The sequence below is a fragment of the Copadichromis virginalis genome, linkage group LG13 (assembly GCF_057382275.1).
Source record: "Copadichromis virginalis isolate Kocher_CV1m ecotype Utaka linkage group LG13, C_Virginalis_male_GT1.1, whole genome shotgun sequence".
Lineage (NCBI taxonomy): Eukaryota > Metazoa > Chordata > Actinopteri > Cichliformes > Cichlidae > Copadichromis > Copadichromis virginalis.
This window is the reverse complement of record NC_140630.1, coordinates 1,813,889-1,833,636: the sequence shown is the minus strand read 5'-3', so window position 1 is coordinate 1,833,636 and position 19,748 is coordinate 1,813,889. Positions and strand designations below refer to the sequence as shown.

The window sequence follows — 19,748 nt, the reverse complement described above, 5'->3', positions numbered from 1 at the left end:
TTCTCGGATGAGAGGTGAAACGTCTTCAAGTAACTTAAAGAAGTCCAGACGCTTTTCTTTGCAAGCTCCTTTGACTACGATGACCTGGATGACTGAGAACCTTCACAGAAAGATTAAAGTTGACGTTCTGACTTTAATTTAAATGTAATATAAAAAACATCATTACGGGATTAAAAATGCAAACATATTTTTATTACATGTTTCTGAATAAATATGAGACAAACTCTCTAAAATAATAAGTAATAATGAGTGAATTCATTTTTTATTTAATTTTTTTTACAAAAATAAGTTCAGAATTTCATTTTAACTCTTCAATCCAAAACTCAGACTTCAGGTATAATTATGTTCATAACGGATGCTGGAGCACCGAAACTCGGCACTACTGTTCCTCCATACCTGCTGCACCTGGACACACCTGAGGGGTGGGAGGGCCGAGGGGCCGGCTCTGAGGAGCGGAGGTGTTCCGGTCTCACAGCTGACCGCTCAGGATCGCCATGGCCGCGCGCAGCAGGGGGTCCGGGCTCTTCTGGGCCGCGCTGAGCCGCCGCAGGGCTCCGGGACCCAGCAGGTGTCTGTCCTACCAGCCTCACGCTCCTGCCCCCGGGACCTGGAGCACCGAGCTGTCCCGGCTCTCCCACGGGGACCTGTACCGCCTCTCCGTCACGGACCCGGATCGGTTCTGGGGGGCCGCCGCCGCCGACAGGCTCCGCTGGGTGGAACCGTTCCACCGGGTCCGGGATTGCGACCTGAGCAGCGGGAGGATCGGCTGGTTCCTGGGAGGAAAGCTCAACGTGTCCGGTGAGTTTCCCGTCGATCAATAACCTGATCGATCCCGATATTTAATCCGAGTTCCTCCGTCGTGCTCAGTCAAACTTCCCGCTGTCGGAGAGTCGGTCACGTTTCCTGCGCGTGCCAGTCAATAACACGCTCCTGCGCTCAGTGATCGATACTGAGCGCAGGAGCCCTGAACTCCTCTGTGCGGGGAGCCAGTGTCTGCACCAGACTTCATTCAAAATGTGCCTGATTTTACTCGCCTGTGTGTGCGGCTGTTTGTGCGCTTCAGTCAAAGTTTGTAATGAAGAAAAAGCCGAACGGAGCCAAACTTCAGTCAGATTTTCACCTTTTTTAACTTCCGCTGTTTCCACACTAATCTCCCATCAATCAGTAACAACGGTGCTGCTGCAGCTAGCAGCCCTTCTGTTTTTACTCCTTGGCTTATGACACAGTCTGACCCTGATTTTATTGTTTTAAATGTAATGCTCATCGTCATTTTCTATGCTATTTTATTATTGTTTTTGCTATTTGTGCTAATTTTATTATTTTAAATGACATTTTAATAATCATTTTATTTTCCATTTTAATACATATATTAATATTATTATTATTATTTTTTTTTCTTATTCTTTAACATGTTCAATGTATCACTTTTGGCATGTCAAGTGTTCAGCACTTTGTGTTCAGCTGGGGGCTGATCTGAAAGTGCTATATAAATAAATTGCTTGCTTGCTTTAATTACATTTACTGATGTGTTTAAATGTTTTATCTGATTAAGTATAAGTCAGTAGTTTTGTACCTTGATTTTCTCTGGACTGTGTTTGATGCTTTAGTGAAAAAATAAAGCCTGCAGGAAATGTAAAGGACTCTGTGGGTCTGCAGCTCTGATGAAGAGGCTAAATGAAGGTTTTGTTGTCACGCAGTTTGATCATTGAGGCCTGAGCTCAGTTTGAAACCTCACAGTCTCACAGTCGGAGCTGCTGGTGTAATGATGGTGGGGGTGTGATGGGGGTGTTCTTTTGTTGCTGATCAGTCACAGTTTAAAGCTCTGGCCCGTCTGAGTGTTTGTACGGCGGCTCCTAATGAGGCCAGAAAAAACTCACCAGACGTCATTCAGAAATGTGTCCGTTTGTTCTGTGGCTCGGACCGAAACACATTTAAAGGTTAATAATGGCTCTGCTTTCAGACCAAGCTTTATTCATGCAGACAGTCATGTGTTTTTGCACATGAATGAATCCTTTTAAACAAACGCATGTTAGCGATCATGTGGGCGTGTCTGTTTCTGTGTTAATGCATGTGAGTACATATAATGATCATAAAATGAAGGCAAAGTTCAGTCCTGTGCCGCAGGCTTCTCATCATGTATTCACCTTTTTATGAATACGCACATCTCCTCATGTGGTCGTTTGTTTCCGTTTTTTTACCACACCCATTACTTCCATGTCGCTGGGCGGAGCCACTGCTGCTGACTGAGCTGATAATGAGCTGTTGGCACAAGGAGGAGGCGTGGTCTGGAGGAATGTGCATGGCTGATAACACAGCGAGAGCTCTCAGTTCGGCCTCTGATTCTGCACACACTCACCTGGACTTCATCCAAACCGGATCATACCCTCAAGTGGTGCCGTTTTATATTCAACAGGTCAAAGGTCACCTTTACTGTCACCTGATTATGTTTCAGACCATAACTGCAGAAACTGGTGACCCCTGAAGCTCAGCTCAAGCCCACATGTCAGTAATACACCTGTCAATAAGACACCTGATGAATGCTGTTCATAGACTTCAGCACAATCATTCCTCAGCACCTGATTGTTAAACTGAGCCTGCTGGGCCTGAACACCTCTCTCTGCACCTGGATCCTGACGCAGAGGCCTCAGACAATCTGGATCAACAGCATCTCCAACACCACCACACTGAGCGACTGTGGTGGATCTCATCAGCAAGAACGAGTCAGCATACAGAGAGGAGGCGCAACAGCTGACGGACTGGTGTCGAGTCAACAACCTGTCTCTGAATGTGGACAAAACAAAAGAGATGATTGTTGACTTCAGGAAAGCACGGAGAGATCACTGTCCACTGAACATCGATGGATCCTCTGCGGAGGTCGTCAAGAGCACCAGATTCCTTGGTGTCCACCTGGTAGAGAACCTCTCCTGGTCTCTCAACACCAGCTCCATAACTAAGAAGCCCCAGCAGCGTCTCTACTTCCTGAGGAAGCTGAGGGAAGCCCATCTCCCTCCTGCCATTCTCACCACCTTCTGCAGAGCGACTATCGAGAGCGTCCTGAGCAGCTGCATCACTGTCTGAATGGTAACTGCACCGTATCGGATCACAATGCTCTACAACGGATAGTGAGCGCAGCTGAGAAGATCATTGGAGCCTCTCTTCCCTCCATCACAGACACCTATCACACCTGCTCCATCTGCAAAACCACCAGCATCATGGAGGACGCCACACACCCCTCACCGAGGAACAGCTTCTTCCCCCAAATCGTCAGACTCCTGAACACTCCGTGACTGGACTGACACAGTTACATTCTGCTCAGTCTTTTGCACATTTCTATTGCATGCTTGTGTCTAATGTTGCACTGTTGTTGTGTTTTTGCACATTTGCACTTCATGCAGTCCCGTGCTGATTGTCTGCACCAGGGTGTTGGAGGAACTCTGTCTCAGTTCACTGTGTACTGAACCACTGCACACGGTCAAAATTACAATAAAGCCACTTCACCTGATCAGTAACACACCTGCAGGGGCAGGGGGAGGAGCTGGCTGTTTCTGATGTTCAGATGTTTCTGCTTCAGTGTTTGCAGCAGAGGTTATTGTTGCTGTCACTGCTGTGCTTGTTGATCTTTATTGATACGATTTGATAGAAATCAAGATTTAGTCAGTGGACTGTTTGTTTATTGGGTTAAATAAGAGTCAGCGATCAGACTGGAAGTTTCATATGTTATCTTACTGTGTGCATGTTAGTGTGTAAACACATGACAGTAAGTAACTGAGACAGTGCTGTGAGTAATTACAATACTAATGGTTTACTGAGTATCTGCCTCTCTGCAGGGTGTGACCTGACTGCGTTTCTCTCTTTATCCTCCTCTGTTGTTTTTCTCTCTCTCATGATAATCCAATAATAATCCAATAATAATCCAATAATATTCCAATAATGCCGGCTGGAGGATTTCTCTCCAATCTGATTGGATGCTTTTCTTTTCTGTTCCTGCTCTTTGTTACATAAATGACTTTGTAAAGCTGCTGCGTGACAGGATCTGCAGGTTTAAGCCCATTTTCAGATTAATGTTCAATCAGAACATAAATGAAGACGCTCTGCATCACACGATGTGTTTGCAGCACTTTGCATCAGATACAGAATTAATCATTAGAGGATCTGAGAGATGCTGACGCCACAAAACACGAGGGATAGAGGACACAGGTGCAGCTGCAGGATTTGAAGGTTTCACGATAAACTGAAACCTGATGAGATAAAACGAGTAAATATAGGAGTGTGATGATGTTTGGCACACTGGCTTGAATCCTGTCTTCTTAAAGATTATTAAACAATGAAGAGAAACATTTGTTTCCTCAGCTTCAAACGTTTGCTTAGTAGAATTAATCGTATTTTATTCAGTCAGTTTCTGTATGAAATCCACCTCCGTGGCTTAAAATCCAGAAGCAAAGTGAGCAAAGTGAAATATTGGCGGTGTGATTTTCACCACAAACACCATCTCTGAGACTCTGGGAGCACTCAGAGTCAGACCGGTCTGTAAATCTATCAGTGCGTAACCTTCAGACCTCCATCAGACGTTCCTGTAGCTGCTGACGGGACTAAGCAGCCGTGAGGAGGAATTCTGGATTCTGAATTCTGGAGCTGCATTGAGCCATCCAGGGCTGAAAAAGAAAGCCTTAAACCTGCAGTTTTTCTAGTGTCCAGCAGAGGCAGCGGTGAGTCAACATATTCACAGCCTGATACACAAACATTTCTGGTTTCTGTAGATAATTTACCCCCATAACACCTCTACAGGTGTAGCATGTAGGACTGACTATTAGGGGTGTGGCCTCTTTGACTAACAGGTGCCTCAGGTCGTAGAGCGTTAGAGAGTTCTGAGGTTGTGAACTTGCGTTCTGCTTTTAGTTGAGTTTGATTTCCACATTCGTCACTGCTCTTTAGCTCCGCGTATTTCCAGGGTTTATTCCCTGTAGTTCCCAGCCTTCCCTTGTGGGGGTTTTGGGTCTCTGTGGTCAGTGCCGTCCTGTTTTGTGTTGGTTCTGGGTTTTCTTTGGGTCTCTTGTATAAATAGGCTCAGTCTCCCCGTGCCGTTGTCTCTGTTTGCCGTCCTCATTTGTGTCCAGCCTCGAGTTTTTGCAGCTGCCTTGTCTGTGACACGTTTGTATTTTTGGCTTTAAAAGGTTCACTTTGTGCTGTTTCTGCTCACGTTTGGAGTCACCAGTCTGCTAAATGATAACAAGGGACCTGGAAATGATCGGAGATACTGGGACAGTGCATGAAATGTTTAAAGCTTATTCTCCTGGTGCTGAACAAAAACTCAACACTTTTATTTTTGCTCCCATTTATCATGAGCTGAACTCAAAGATCTGAAACATTTTCTACAAAAACAAAGACCCATGACTCTCAGATGTTGTTCACAGATCTGTGTAAATCTGTGTGAGCACTGTGTGATCTGAATCTGATTTTTATGTTTGATAAAAAGTTTAGTTTGTTGAAGCTTCAGTTTGAGTCGCTGTCTGTCTGTCAGTGAACTGCCTGGATGTCCACGTGGAAAAACATCCGGACCGAGTGGCTCTGATCTGGGAACAAGATGAACCCGGCACTGAGGTGAAGGTCACCTACAGGTAAGAACACCTGTTATCATTTAATCAGCTGTACTGATAGAAATCAAGCCATGACCTCCCTCTATGCAGATGACACCGCTCTTTATCTTATCAGCACGCAGCAAAGCCACAGAGGTGTTGGAGCAACGTAAAGGTGGAGCAGGTGTTTCTGCTGTGCATCTTCACCTGGCTCCAGAAACCTCAGCTGTCAGCAGCTTCACTTTGCAGGGTTTCAGTTACAGCTGTGATGGTCTGATTGATATATTCAGCTTAGAGTCTCTCCGCCAACAGCATGGGAGCTAACCAAAGGAGATAACCAAATCCAAACACAGCAAAGTCCAACTGGAATAACATCATCTCGAAGTGAACAAAGATTACACAGCAAGAAACACCAGGCAGGATGTAAAACTAGAAGGATGCACAACAGAAGATTAACCTTCAAAGTAAAACAGGAAGTAACCACAATGACTCTAGAGCTGTGTCCCAAAACGTCCTGCGACTAGTGATGTGTTGGTCGCGAACGAAACGGCTCTGAGAGCCGACTCGTTCACTCTTTGAAGTGAATGATGCGAGCAGTGGGGGTTTTTTTTCTCTCACCCTCTCTCTCGCACTTTCTTTCCCGCCTCACTCCGGACGCAGGAGGTGGCTGGGGAAAGGGAGGTCTGGGCTTCTCTGCTTGGGCTGCTGCCCCCGCGACCCGGCCCCGGAGAAGCAGAAGAAAATGGATCGATGGATGGATAGAAGTTAGCAGGACGTTAGCTCGCTAGTTTCCACCTAAACATGATATAGCATGTTCTTTATGAAAAGTTAAAACGTACAGCTCTGCTGTCACTTTCAACATAAAGGAAGACAGAAAAGTAAACAGCAGGGACGTCTGTAGGGTTACTGAAGCTGGGCTAGCTGGTAGATAATGATGTGCTACGTGACCGCTAGCGACACAGCTATGTTAGCATAAACACAGTGAAGCTGGAGGATGAAGCTAACAATTTTCCACTTGATAAAAGTTAACGTGAAGGTTCCTGATGGTTAGGGACAAATGCAATCGCATGGCAGGATGCTGTAAACGGACCAAACTTCAGTCAGGAGAACAACTGAGATAATCCATCCACAATACGAGGTTAGTCATTCAAATACTGCTGCATGGGCTGGGCTGCAGTTACATCATAAGGGTTTAAAACTGAGCTTTAAAATGAACAGTGGTGATAAAAACAGAGGCCGACAGTGATCACTGACTGTTTTTAGTGGCTTGTTCAGATTAAACAGAACAAGATACAAAACATGAAAACATGTTAAAAACACAACAGCCTTAATAAACAGAGCAGTTTGGACCCAGGGTTCATACGTCATCACTTAAAGACCGGATATTTTTAGGGTGCTGCACTCGAATTTACAGGTTCAGCTTTCAGAACGGTCACGGTGGGAGTCATACTCCTTCGTTATGTCGTAGCCACACCTGAACCTGCACCACCCTAACCTACACCTGTCTGCAAATGTAATAGCCTGTGGTGACTGATTGGCCTTTGGTTAGGTGCCTCCAAGTTAGTTATCTCCCGTTTCCAGCCTCTCCTTCTGATATCCTTTCTGAAGACAGGAACTCCACTGCCAACTAGTGTTTTGGAGGTGACATTGACACAGCCACACCAAGCACAGGTATGCACGGAGTGGCGCCATTGAACATGACACAGGTTCAGCTCTCATCAGGTGATGGTTCTCACCAGCTGTTAATTGTTTCCTCCCATGTCCTGCTGTCTGATTAGTCCTGTTTCATGTAAGGGGAGGAGCTAAAGCAGCTGGTTTTAGACGGATGATGAACTCAGACAAAGAAGGATTATTTCAAACTACGAGTCATGCAAAGCCACTCTTCCCTTTGAGAATAAATACACAAAGCTGGAAATAATCAGCCACCTTCATCATCCTCACTCTGTCTGACCTGCAGGGAGCTGCTGGAGACAACTTGCCGCCTTGCCAACGCCCTGAAGAGTCACGGGATCAACAAAGGTGACCGAGTGGCCATTTATATGCCCGTGTCTCCGCTGGCGGTGGCAGCCATGTTGGCGTGTGCCCGTATCGGCGCGGTGCACACCGTGGTGTTTGCCGGATTCAGCTCTGATGCTCTAGCAGGAAGGATCCAAGATGGTGAGTACACCTCTTTCATCATCATCATCAGCCCTCTGATGTCAGCCCCTCAGAAAATTCATTCCTGCCAAAGAGACGAAACACACAGAAGTCATTGTTGTTATTGATATTTTCATTATGATGAATTCTTTGGGTCTCTAAGGAAAGATGAGCTTTGAGGAGGTGAGGTGAAAATGGATGTTAAAGTTGTTTCAGCAGGTGCAGATCACCAACAAACAGACATGTAAAGGTGCTTCATTCATTCATGTTAGGAACGCTGACACACTGAGGGAGTAATGATTTGATCCACAACATGAACCAAGAACGCACTGCACGATTCCTCTGAGCAAACTTACAGATTCAGCAGTCCTTACCTGTTCCACAGACCAGAGGAAACCTGATAGATGTCACCAAGGCTGGACTGGGACAAAAAATCGGCCCGGGCATTTTGACTAGAGACCGGCCCACCAGGATAAAGATTGAAAATGTGACGTCATTCAGGGGTAAAACCGCAAAGGATTCTGGGAACTTGTGGCAAGAGGTACTAGCGCACGCAGGCTTTCAATTGAACTCAGTTACACAGCGATAAAAAGAAACAAAAAATGGCAAGAAGCTGTTGTATTATTAACTGCAACAGCCGGTCGCATGACAGCCACGGGAAGCCGATCGGTTTTTTTTTAATCGGATTACGTCGTTGAAGAGAAATGTTTTAAGCCATGTTTCCGAAGTAAGAGCCGACGGATGGTCTGGATATACCAAATATAACGTCTCAGAACACTCCAGCTCACAGGTTAGTCTGCTCCAAGCATTTCCACAAAGGTCAGTCTGCTGTTGTAGTTAATACGTAATTTTTCTTAACATAATTAGTGATATAGGTTACAAGCAAGTCTGGCGCTGAACAGAAATTGTGGCGCTATGCTCCTTTATTTATTGTGCATAAATAGTGAATTGTCCTGACACAATATTGCGTTTCGCTTCTGTTATTATGGTACATTGACAAAAACATATACTTTTATTCACAGGATAAAACAGTTGTTTTGTATCACTAATTGTCCAGTACGATTACAGCATACAATATTATTGTCACTGCTACATTTCTGCGATGGGTACCAGAAATTATTTCCACTGCTAATTAATTACCGTTGAGCTCAAAGGTCCTATTAATAAACGGTTAACGAATGTGTATTTATGACGACGATTTGTGAGACTGGTAAACTTACCTTTGTTCGTACGATGGTCTTTCGTTCTACACGGTGCGTTTCAAGGTCCTGCACCCATCCGTCGGTAAACTGTACCTGGGCTTGTTGCAGTGACCTGAAGTTACTAAACTTCATGAGTGTATGCACTCACTCCAAGAACCGTATGATTATAAATCTGAGCGTGGTGAAAGTTGGGCAGCACGCTAACGTCTTTTGTCCACTCTTTCACTCCTTTGATTTTTTCCTCCTATCTTTTCTTTGTCTTTTCGTCGAGTCTGTCTTTGTACGGACCGGCATTGTTCTCCTTTTGTTTTGTACATTCCTTTTTTGTGCGGCAAAGAAAAAACAAGAAGGTATTGGAACCGGAGAATGAACGTTTTGCGGTGCTGCAAATGCTTGCATTTGATGCGGTACTTGGATTGTTTTGCCACGAGTTCCCGGCATGCAATGCGCGAAAATCACGTGATTGCTAAACAAGGGGGCGGGTGCATCCGGCCTCCTCGGCTGTAATTGGTCCAGCCCAGAGTCGCTCATGACCAATTGGCCAATCCAACACCTTTCATTATATATACCCTTCATAAAAAAAAAAAAAAAAAATCCATCGGCCCATAAAAACAAAAAATCGCCAGCTATGGATGTCACTAACCTGCACGCATGTGGAGCACAGCTTGAAAGGCCGGATCGCGACCTTTCCTCAGCCACTCGAGGAAAATCTCAAACACCTCATTATTAGAAACGTCGGTGTAAGCACGCCTGCAGTGCATGAAGTCATCATGTGACCTCTGCTGTGGGCAGAGGTCATCATCTTCATCACCACAGAGATGGTTCCTGATGATGCGTCGTTTGCTCCACATTCAGTCACTGAACAAAGAAGAAACCAGAGAAGAAGTTCGCAGCAGGAACGTGGAACGCACCTGAAACAAAGCAGGTGATGAGTCGCGTCGGGCTGTGTGTGAGACCAACAGAGCTTCATGAACTAGAACATGTTCCCGTTCAGATCGCGTCTCTTCAGCCTCACGGTTCCTTTGTGGTCACATATTTGTCGATGATGCCAAATAGGTAAAAGTTCCCTGTCAGGAGGCGGGGTATGGCTAGGGTTAGAGACTGAACCCTGAGCTTCCCTCGATCCTTCCATCAGAGCGAGCGGTACGAGTGTCGGTCTCCTAGCGTCTATATTGTTGTCGACTCCTGCACCGCTCACCGGTGACCATGGGATGATCACGGGTAATAAACCGTATGAGACCCTAATTCAAAGCTCCCGAGGGCATCCTAGATCCGCTGCTGTATTTCACACATGGAGTCATGTTAAACCTTTACCCTGTGGGCTGCTGCTGAACCTCACCTGGCTGAACAGGTGACCTGTATGCTGCCAGACCATTTCCTGCATGTCAGTCCCCCACGCTCTCTGTGCGATCTAATCTCTCACAAAGACTGAACATTTAAAGCTCTGACTGTTCGATTCCCGCAGAATCACACAGAGTCATTTTTAGCTTGTGGTGCGTCTGGTCTGACAGCAGGCGGAGGGTTCAGGGACGTGGAGGTCAGCCTCACCGTCCAGGGATGTGTTTTGGAAACAAATCAGTGAAGCGTGGCGTTTCAGGAGTAGCAATAAAACCCAACGGTCGTTTGAACCGACAGCAGCAGGAAATGAGGAAACCAGCGATTCTTCTGTCCTCTGAATCTTTTTAGGGTTTCTCTGAGTTTCTGCAGTTATTTCTCAGTTTTTTTTCTTGGTGCAGATTTAAGAAGCAAATCCTCGTCAGACTCATGCTGCTGGTAAATTTACCAAAACATATTTTTTCAGCCAATCCCTGCCTCCTTCCAGCGTCCTCTGTGGCTGATGGCTGAATAAGCGCAAACAGGGCAGTGCAACTTTCTGTTATTGCATATTTGATGCTCCTTTGCATTAAATCTGGGATTATCTGCAGATTGTGAGCTGAGAGCGGAAGTTTGTCTGGACTTCAACAGTTTCTTCACATGAACCAAAACCAGCAGCAGAACACACTCGCTTTAGTCAGAGCCAACCTGCCCTCCGACCTCTGGCACAGACGCAGCAACGTTTTATCACCAGACTCTTATATTTTTATGCAGTTCAAAGGTTGACTCTGGATCGTTTTCAGCCACAGTTTGACTTCCTGTTGACAGATTTTCACTGTCGGACACAAAAACACATTTAAATGTAAACATTCAGAGAATTATGATATTAGTAATCGTGACAATAATGAACATTTTAAAGCTGACAGGATCAAACTTTCTCTACAACCAACATCTGTGAAGCAGCTCAGGGCTCGGATTCAACTGTAAAACTTTCAAATGAGATGAAATTCCACAAAAACAAAATGAGGCAGCTCACAACGTCAGACACACAAACAGTGTCTGCGACACACACACTCACAGTCCATTCATAAAGCAGATTAACTGTAATACCCCTCAGAGGAACGTCTGTTAATGAATAACAACATTTGACGAGTGAAAAGTGAGTTTCTAAAGTCATACAAGAGAAGAAGAAGTGCTCAGTGTGTGCTCCTCAGGTAACAGATCAGGTGACGTCACATGTCAAACACCTGGGAGTGATCTCTGACTTTACTGATTCTCCTGAGTGTGACCGCGGGGAAACTTTTAAAAGAAGCAATAAAGTGAAATGAAAGAGGACCTGGGGTTGAGCCCTGAGGAACTCCACTTCATCATTAAATCATGACAAACTGTCCCTCTGCTGCTCTCCAGCTGGCTGTAAAGCTGTGATCACCTTTAATGAAGGTGTGAGAGGAGGCCGGGTCATCCAGCTCAAAGCCACCGTGGACGCCGCGGTAAAGACCTGTCCCTCCGTCCAGCACGTCTTCGTCTGTCAGAGGACTGAGACGCCGGTGGTGATGGGAGAGAGGGACGTCCAGCTGGAGGAGGTGAGATCGATACTTTATCGATACAATCTGAATATTGAATTGTTGATCAGCGTTTGAGCTCCGTGTCGTGTTGCAGGCGATGTCCTCTCAGCCGGCCGTCTGTGCCCCCGAGGCTCTCGACAGCGAGGACCTCCTCTTCCTGCTCTACACGTCGGGCAGCACGGGCAAACCGAAGGGCGTCGTCCACACACAGGCGGGATACCTGCTGTACGCATCCCTGACACTCCAGGTACTCGTCCTCTTCCTAAAATGTTCTGTATGGAGGTTCTGAGGAACGTCAGCAGGAGAACGATATTTCATATTTCCAGGGCAAAAATCTTTAGGGCAGAGTTCAGGTGCAGAGGTCAGTGCAGGTTCTCCTCTCTGGCGTCAGGTGCCAACTTTTGATTGGCTGCAGGCATGATTTCTATGTCAGCGATTTGAAACCTGTTCTAACGATGTTTGCAGAGTTGAGAATAACTGAGACGTTGTTCTCAGTGGGGGGGGCAGGGGGGGTTCTCCTCCCTCCCTCACCCTCCTCTGGCAGGACGTTTGATAAAGTTTCGTGTTTTTGAATGGGCTGTTTGTGTCCTTGAAGACAAAGCAGAGCAATTACATAACAGGCCTCACCGGCGAGGCGAGCCTGCCTCTGAAAAGCTTTAAATTAGCCTTTATTGAGACATCCGCTTCCTCTGCATGTGTCACATGATGACCTGATGCTGTTGTTCATGATTGAATATAAACATAACACCCCCCCCCCCACACACACACACACACACACCTCCATGTCTGCCAAATATTTATCAGTGCTAATTTCTAAAGCTGCTTAGCGGCTCAGAGTTTTTGGCTCGCTGGTTGTTTGGATGTGAAACAGAACAAAAGCTGATTTATGTGAAAAAGGAGCGACGAGCACTAATGTGTGTGTGTGTATCGGGGAGGGGGGGGTGTTTGTGGTTGAAACGCTTCAGATCAGCTGCTTCAGCCGCTCAGCTACAAACACTTTTCATTTAATGTGTCACACTCAGTTTATATGTGGAGCACCAAAAGTGCCAAATTTACTCATAAATGACAGAACAAATGTGTCTATTATCCTTTATCCAACCCAACTTTATCCAAAAGTTGATTCTGTTCATCTGGACGTAGCGTTTTGTGGGAGAAACGTTTCGTCACTCATCCAGGTGACTTCTTCAGTCTCAGCTGACTGCAGGTTTCCCCGACCTTATTGTTACAGCACGTGTTTGATTACCGGGACGGCGACGTGTTCGGCTGCGTGGCAGATGTCGGCTGGATTACGGGACACAGCTACGTGGTGTATGGCCCGCTGTGCAACGGCGCCACCACCGTCCTGTTTGAGAGCACACCTGTTTATCCAAATCCAGGTAAGAGTAACACGTGAAGCTCATGAAGCTCCGCCCTCTCCTCACAGGTGACCTCAAGGAAGTACAACCAGGTGTTCTAGGCTTTAGTGACTCATTAAAGGTGTTTTATTACCTGCACAGGCAGCTTATCGCACCTCCATTGTTTTATTACCGTGCTTCCTCTGTTTTCTCAAACATCTGTGACCTCAAAGAGGCGCCACAAGGTGAATGTGATTTTATAGTCATGTTGTGGTCTTGTTTGATAGGTGCAGAAGTAAGTGTAAGTGTTAGTAAGTACTCCAGACATTTAATCCCCAGCTGTGGTTTATATTCCTCTTAATTATTTTAAATACATTTTATTTCATTTATATAGCATAAAATCACAATACTCACCTGAAGGGTGTTGTAAGGTAAAGACCCTGAGGTGCTCCAGTATCCAGGTGCGATACATAATCTTTCAGGGTATTTCTGCAGTTTTAATTCCTGTTGGGGATGCCCATTGGAAATCAGCGAGGAGGCGTCCTGGTCAGATGATGAACGGGGAGAGCCTTGGAGTAGAACAACGGCTCCTCTGTACTGGTCTCTTTGGTTGTCGGCTGCGGTGGTTCACACATCAGGGGTTCAGGCATCTCATCTGGCCTGGGAACACATCAGGATCTCTGAGGAGGAGCTTCTGGGGAGAAGGACATTTGGAATATGGATGGATGGATGGATGGATGGATGATGGGTGGATGGGTGGATGGTTGGATGGATGATGGGTGGATGGATGGATGGCGGGCAGATGGATGGATGGATGGATGGATGTTAATGGAGTGATGAATGTTAGACTACTGTGGATTTTTTACCCCTGGGTTTTGACTGCAGGTGTTTGGTGTCTCTGTTTCAAACAAAGTTTTAATACTCGGCATGTTTTCAGCTCAGTCATGTGACTGAAACGTCATGTGACTGAAACGTCATGTGACTGAGCTGAAAGCATGTCGTGTATTCTGTATTTCATATTTCCACATGTTCGTTTCTGTGGTTCCTTCAGGCAGGTACTGGGAAACCGTCGAGCGTCTGAGGATCAGCCAGTTTTACGGCGCTCCGACAGCTTTGCGACTGCTTCTGAAGTACAGCGAGAGCTGGGTGAAGAAGTACGACCGCTCGTCTCTGAGGACGCTCGGATCAGGTTGGACGGTTTTATCAGATTTCAGCCAAAATATCAGATCTGAGTGTTCTGGGGAGAAATATCTACGCACTACATGTCAACAAAGTTAGTTTTATAACCTGAGTTTCATTATTAAACTTAGAAGTACTAACGTGTGTGTGTGTGCGCATTTACAGTGGGAGAGCCCATTAACCACGAGGCCTGGCACTGGTTTCACAGTGTTGTGGGAGAGGGGCGGTGCCCTTTAGTGGACACCTGGTGGCAGACAGGTGAGACTCAGCCACACACTGTTATCAGCGAGTGCTCACCTGACTTTTGCATGATTTCTAATCGTCGATGAACGATAGCGCCAGGGTTTCCAGGCCTTTGGTTGGTTCATAAAAATGATCAGTAGCAAAAATAAAGCCTTCAGTCTTACCTAAGCTCAGCTGTGAGAAGCAGCAGAACGATGGGGCTCAGGTGTGTCTCTGCTGCTCGACGGCCCAGAGGCAGGGCTGGTCTGGCCAGGTCGCACACACAGGTGTGCCGAGTGGGCGTTCCCTGTCACAGCCGAGGCGTTCGCTGCACAAGGGTTTAGAGGGAAACGGCACGTTGTTTATTTACAGTTTGAATCGACGATTTGAAGGTGTGAGCAGCGTCTGCGGGTCCTGAAATTATGACAACAAACACTGGAAATATTCTTGATCGCATCGTTGCTCACACATTTAGAAAACATGCGCTAGCTTTATTATTAAGTTTCATTTCCAAGAACTCAGAAAGTCATTCGTAGAGCGTCTGAACTGATTCCTTCAGCTCGGTTTACGAGGACGAAATTCGCTGACTGTTTCACTGACGGCTCCACAACCGTTGATTTCACGGAAACGTTACCGAATTCAATTAAAAACAGCGTGCCTGGGTGTTTGCTGTGGAGTCGGCGGTCGGGTTTAATTCCTGGAAGTTTTCTGGTCTCTTTGTTTGTGGCGCTGATCCGACTCTAAGTCCATCTGATTCTCTCTTTAGTGAAGCCTTTACCCTAATTTGAACGATTAGCAGCGGAACATCTGCAGCTCTGCAGAAAATGAATTAAGATCAAATCCTGCACACTTTATGCCCCGACCCCCCCCTGCAGCCTCACAGAAACCCCCCCCGGGATGAGACGGTGCAGGATCACCGACAGCAGGGCGCGTGTGACCTAATTCCTCGACAATCACGACACCGAGTGTCCGAGAGTGTGTTTTTAAATCGGACTTTAAACTCTCTGCCAGCTGCTTCTGACTCTTAAAAGGAGGAAAATCCCAATAAATTAAGAAATTAAAGGAAATTAAAGCTGCAGTCAGAGGCGACCTCTGAGGCCATCTGGTGGTGGCGGGGGGTAGAAAGCATGGAACGCATCAGCAGTGTCCTCTGTGATAACCTCACAGCGGCGTGATGTTTCTGTCCCCCCCAGAGACCGGCGGAGTCTGCATCGCCCCACGCCCGGCTGACGAAGGAGCGCCCATCGTTCCAGCGATGGCCATGAGGCCGTTTTTTGGTATCCAGCCCGTCCTGATGGGAGAGAAGGTGAGCTGCTGTCTCTGCTCTTTATATTGTACCTGTGTTGACTTAACACTGCCATGCATCCGGCAGGCAAAGAGGCCACGCCCCCAGTCATGCTAACGTTCAGCCTAATACAATTCAAACAGGCGATTATCATGAAACTCTCACTTATAATGAAACGATCAGACGAGCACGCGTGACGAGCTGAAGGGTCATGCGGCAGATAAATAAAACACAGACTTCAGTGTTCCAGCCTGGGAGGAGCTGTTAGGGTCATATGGGTCCAGGTGTGAGTCGGGGCTCAGTCACCTGGGAGGGGGTCTCGGGACCACCTCTGAGGTGACAACACTACAGGTTGCATACCTGGAGGTATCTGGCATGAGAGGGGAAGCGTCTTTAAGAACCCAAACAAAGAGGTTAAGGTGGGCTCATCGTGAGCCCCATGAACCTGTGACCTGTGACCCCGGTTGACCTTCAGAACTCGAAGCATCATACAAAGAACAGAATCGATTCAGATGAAGCGTGACGATAAAACTGTTTGCAATGAGCAGCAGGGGGCAGCTCCGCAGGTCTGATCATCTGTGAGCATCCTGTGAGTGACCTCTGACCTCAGCGAACGTTTTAATGATGAAACAGGAAGTCCATGTTGGAGCCAATGGTCCCGTCAGAGTCAGAGAGGAGCAGGAAGCATCATTACGTACTGAATGAAGCAGCTGTTCAGAGACGGACCTGCTGATGAAGCTGTTTGCAGCCTCACATCAATCCTGCGTCTCATTAACCGCGCTCAGACCTTCAGATGGACGAGCCTTCCAGTGACACCCTCTCTTTAATCTCTCCATTAAGACAGCGCCGCAGCATCTGTTTGCTTTGATTAACAGACTTTCGGACTCCGATCGCCACGTCTCCAAATTAATTATCCACTCGTTAAAGAGGCGTAATCTGCGGATGTTGAGGGTTTTTCATCAGAGAGGACTCAATTAGATTAGACCTCCTTCAGCTCCTCATCCTCGAGGTCACTTTCACTCCAATCCTCTCAGAGTTTAGCCGCTGGTTGTCCGGGATTTAACCGGACCACTTACAGTGGCGTCGCTGTCAGGGTGGAGACGTGAGACGTTAGAGAGCAGAATGAACTGGAGGGGACCCGTTCCCTATTTTCTGAGTGTCTGAGTTGTTTACTGGAAATTGTTCAATAACATTAAAAAGTCTCCAGCAGCACAGACACGCTCCACGGGTCCAGTTCAGGGTGGAGCTAGCATCCACCTGTTAGTCAGAGAGGCCACGCCCCTAATAATGCAAACTTTAGTCCTTCATACAGTAAAAAACAGGTTCCTGTATCAGGCTGTAACCATGGGAGTCTGTGGGGATCACTCCTGCCTCTGCTGGAGGTTAGAGAAACTGCAGGTTTACGAGGTTGAGAAATGGAAATAATTCAAATAAAAATAACTTGAGTGGTCTTCGGTCTGTTAACCTTCTTTGAACGATGTCAAGAGCTTGTAGACTGACCAAACTGCTTGTTGTGATGTTTGTTGTTTTTAGTTTTTTTAAAGTGTGGCTCTTTTCAGTTTTGAGGGTGAGCCGAGATTTGACTTCCTTCTTCTTTGGCTGTGAGAAATAAAACTGCATAGACTGCAAAGAAGCACATGTTATCAGCTGCTTTTAAACTGGCCTCTGTCATCAGTTTGTGTGTCCTGCTGTTGTGTTGTTGTTGACCAGGGCGAGCAGCTGTCAGGTAACGACATCACCGGAGCGCTGTGCATCAGTCAGCCATGGCCGGGGATTGCTCGGAGCATCTACGGCGACCACCAGAGATTCGTCGACACGTATTTCAAGCCGTATCCTGGTCAGTGCTACAGCGTAAACCCTGGCCGTCTGTAGTTTTGTAGAGTCACCGTCTGAGAGCCGCGTTTTTTTATTTCAGGGTTTTACTTCAGCGGCGATGGAGCCTACCGCTCAGAGGACGGTTTCTACCAGATAACGGGCCGCATGGATGATGTCATCAATGTGAGCGGTCACCGCCTCGGCACGGCTGAGATCGAGGACGCTCTGGTGAGACGCACACAGGCCTCAGAAACGTGCCGAGTATTACTCTCTTTAAACCTTTGAGCACATTTGAAGGATTTTGAAGGATCTGACCCCGAGGTCAAGGTCACAGGTCAAGTTTTCTGAAAATCACGTGGAAGCCATCAGTCGAGAATGAGGCGACGTAGGAGATTGATATGGATACCACAGGTGCATCTTCAATATTTGTGATTTCGAGCAGCTGACACGCATGTGCTCTTCCCTGCAGGACGAACATCCAGCTGTTCCAGAAACAGCTGTCATAGGAATCCCACATGACATCAAGGGAGAAGGTAAGGACACGAGGAAGGAGGGAAGGAAGGGGAGAGATGAAAAAGCCTGATTGGTTTTATTAATGATGATGACATCAAGCGCATGAGACTCTGCTGCCCCCTGCTGGGCCGTCACTGAGTCTGCAGGCAGAGTCAGAAACGTAGAGAAACAAGTCAGAGTGCTGAGGGGCAGTGCAACTGTCCAGTCAGAAGATTTAGGTCTGATTCCAGATGTTTGTCGAAGTTTACACTGAGTGTGTGTGTGTGTGTGTGTGTGTGTGTGTGTGTGTGTGTGTGTGTGTGCCCTCAGTGCCTTTTGCCTTCGTGGTTTTAAAGGAGGACCTCAGTGATGACGCTCCCGCCGTGCTGCAGCAGCTCAGAGACCTCGTCGCCACCAAGATCGCCAAATACGCCGTCCCCGAGCACTTCCTGGTCAGTGTGTGTCTGAACTCGCCTCCACACCCCTCAGCAGGAAACAGGAAGTACCAGAAACAACAACAAACAGGAAGATTTACATAAATATTTAGCTGTGATCTGGAATATTTACATTCATATATTCTGATTGTTTCCTGCTTCGGTCCGTTTTACAAAACCAAAACGTTTTTCTTCTTCTTCATTTGTAATTTGTCAGTTGATTATATTATTGATCACATTATTTGCTGGCGTTCAGCTATGTCGTCCAATCAGAGCTCAGTTTGCCACTCTTGTCTGTCAGGTGGTGACACGGCTGCCGAAGACCCGCTCAGGTAAGATCATGAGGCGGATCCTGAGGAAGGTTGCCATGGAAACAACTGAGGATCTCGGCGACGTGTCGACTTTGGACGACCCGTCCGTTGTCAAGGAGATCATAGAGGCCCACGAAGCGTACAGAAAGCAGAGACAGGAGGAGAAGAAGAAGTAGAAGAATTAGGAGGGAGGTGGGCGGGGTGTCACGTACAGGTGAAGGCTCTGCTCCAATCAGGAGCAGTGCGGCAGTCAGTGCCGCTGCTGATTGGAGGAAGAAAGACGCCGAGACACTGAGGGCGGTTTTCTCTCGTTACCAATGGATCCAACTTTTAAATGATTTTATTTTATTTCTTCATGTCATCTTAAATTCAGCATATTTATAGTCTGAAATCTCAAACTGTGCAATTAAGCAATGATGATGTAAATACACAGAAATAAACAGTAAACGTTCACATCGGTCTGTGTGCTTTTATTTATTTAAGGTTGGAACAACATCAAATTAGTTTTAACCATAAAACAGTAAAGATCTTAAATCTGTTTTAGATTCTGTAAATTTGACTTTGTAAATAAAAAATATCTATACAGACAAAACATATGATCAAAAATAAGAATTCTCAGCTTTCTGGGTGTAAGGGGAAGACTTTTCTTGTTTTATTATTATTAGTTACAAGATTTTAGATATATATCTTTGCATTTCAAAATGAAATATAATGCAACAAGATTGTAACAGCAGTAGGAAAGAGCAGTAACAAGAGTAGGACAGCTAAGCTAATTATGGCTAAACATTTGGAATTTAGTGAAAGCAAAAATGGACCTTGCAAAGATGGATAGGTTTATTTAGAAAGTCAGCTATTTACATTTAGTGTTCGTCCCAAGTAGGAGATT

The 19,748-nt window shown here is 46.4% G+C and overlaps 1 protein-coding gene across 1 annotated transcript; it reads left to right on the top strand.

The window, feature by feature from the left end:
- Window positions 1–48: 48 nt before the first annotated feature.
- acss1 (acyl-CoA synthetase short chain family member 1) lies at window positions 49–19,315 on the top strand. Its single transcript, XM_085476851.1, has 14 exons — window positions 49–798; window positions 5,519–5,615; window positions 7,531–7,730; window positions 11,633–11,808; window positions 11,885–12,037; window positions 13,019–13,166; window positions 14,176–14,313; window positions 14,469–14,561; window positions 15,719–15,831; window positions 17,521–17,647; window positions 17,726–17,853; window positions 18,095–18,158; window positions 18,448–18,569; window positions 18,853–19,315. The coding sequence occupies exons 1-14, from the start codon at window positions 495–497 to the stop codon at window positions 19,036–19,038; spliced, it is 2,049 nt and encodes a 682-aa protein (XP_085332977.1). The 5' UTR covers window positions 49–494; the 3' UTR covers window positions 19,039–19,315.
- Window positions 19,316–19,748: the final 433 nt, after the last annotated feature.

Excerpts from the sequence above, each read along its gene's own strand:
- acss1 (XM_085476851.1), top strand. The coding sequence starts at position 495 with ATGGCCGCGCGCAGCAGGGGGTCCGGGCTCTTCTGGGCCGCGCTGAGC. Across the intron at positions 11,809-11,884 it reads GGGACGTCCAGCTGGAGGAG|GCGATGTCCTCTCAGCCGGC; the intron begins GTGAGATCGATA and ends GTCGTGTTGCAG. Across the intron at positions 18,570-18,852 it reads CCGTCCCCGAGCACTTCCTG|GTGGTGACACGGCTGCCGAA; the intron begins GTCAGTGTGTGT and ends CTTGTCTGTCAG.